We start from the raw sequence: 1479 nt of genomic DNA, 5'->3' as shown, positions 1-1479 counted from the left end.
CTCTCTCTCTCTCTCTCTCTCTCTCTCTCTCTCTCTCTCTCTCTCTCTCTCTCTCTCTCCCCTCTCTGTTTATGAGTGCAAGTATATTTCTCTTTATGTGTATGAGGAGAGAGAAAATGTTTACGTCCACTGTGTTCAATTAATATATAGCAATATCTCCCCCCTCTCTCTCTTTCTCTCTGTCCCTCTCTTTGTTTTTCTCTTCAACTCTCTTTATTTGTATGTTTATGTTTCTGCATACGTGTGCATGTAGTTTTGCACATATACACATGCATGTGTGTGTGTGTGTGCGTGTCTTCAGTGCCAAAAAGTACTGTCACCAAAGCAGGACCAGTGTCCCAATCAGCCATGCCAAATCACCAGCATCCAAACAGCTGCACCCAATTGTCTCATTTCAGCTTTGTCACATCGTCTCACATTGATTCAGCCTGAAAATAGTCTGTGGAATACTCAGCTACTAGCATGGTAATTTCATGAGTAGGAATTCATTTGGCTGAACAAACCAACTGAATTCTCATAGTGAAGACCAACTGAGAATCTACCATTGAGTGAACATTGAAATTATAGAAAATAATTTCAGACTTTGAAATTATAAGAAATAAATAACTAAATAAATAGATAAATAAAAACTCAACAAATAAATAAAAGAAAAAAAAAACGAAATGGGATGGTTTTTAAATGAAAAATATTTTGTTTTCACATTTTTGTTTGTTCGCTTTTTTACTTTATATTAATCCTGTTTTGCTAGGACAAGCTGGCATCTAAATCCATTTATGCATCGGATGGACGTAGGTGAGTGTGAAACAGTTTACCCTGTCTTTGCTTGTTTGTTTCTACATATATCTTTCTTTCCAGTAAACTCTGCTGTTCTTTACCATACTGTTTACATCATGGGATTTATAACAAGGTTTATTGTTATACTTTAATCTTTTGCACTACAGTGTTTATGTTGTGATGTTCACACCATAATTTGCCCCAGCATGGCCACAGTCTAATGACTTAAACACAAGTAAAAGAGAATATACATACATTTATGCATGTATATGTAGATATATATGTATGTATGTATATGTATGTATGTATATGTATATATATATAGGAAAATGAAAGATAATAATAAGGCAGAATGCTAAACTGGAAGCATATTTTAATAAAGATTTCTAACTGGCTTTCATTGCATATCAAATTTTCAAGAAGAGGGAGAATGAAAATGTTTTTTACAAAGAAGTACAAAATGAAGAAAATAATATATAAAAAAATAAATATACCAATACATTATATTGTCTCTAGGAACAGATATAAACTTCCTGTTGAAAAAGAGTTCATAACTCCAACTAAAAAGATTTGTCTCCCCTTACACACACTTCCTGTTTTGACACCACACTTCCTGCTTAACACAAACTTTTAGCTCCTTTTCTCTTTTTTTAAACCTAACACAACTCTCAATTCTCATGCATCCTTATTTTTCTAACCATTATA

At 33.2% G+C, this 1479-nt stretch overlaps 1 protein-coding gene across 1 annotated transcript in view; it reads left to right on the top strand.

Moving 5' to 3' along the window:
- LOC106867389 (vitamin D3 hydroxylase-associated protein) overlaps window positions 1–1479 on the top strand; it is a 26669-nt gene that overhangs the window by 15782 nt on the left and 9408 nt on the right. Inside the window, exon 14 of the mRNA XM_052969129.1 lies at window positions 749–792. Within this exon, the coding sequence (XP_052825089.1) occupies window positions 749–792 (44 nt within the window). The remainder of the gene's footprint in view (window positions 1–748; window positions 793–1479) is intronic.

This window comes from Octopus bimaculoides, chromosome 7 (assembly GCF_001194135.2).
Source record: "Octopus bimaculoides isolate UCB-OBI-ISO-001 chromosome 7, ASM119413v2, whole genome shotgun sequence".
Classification (NCBI taxonomy): domain Eukaryota; kingdom Metazoa; phylum Mollusca; class Cephalopoda; order Octopoda; family Octopodidae; genus Octopus; species Octopus bimaculoides.
Note: the sequence above shows the minus strand (reverse complement) of the source record. Positions and strands in the feature narration are given on the sequence as shown.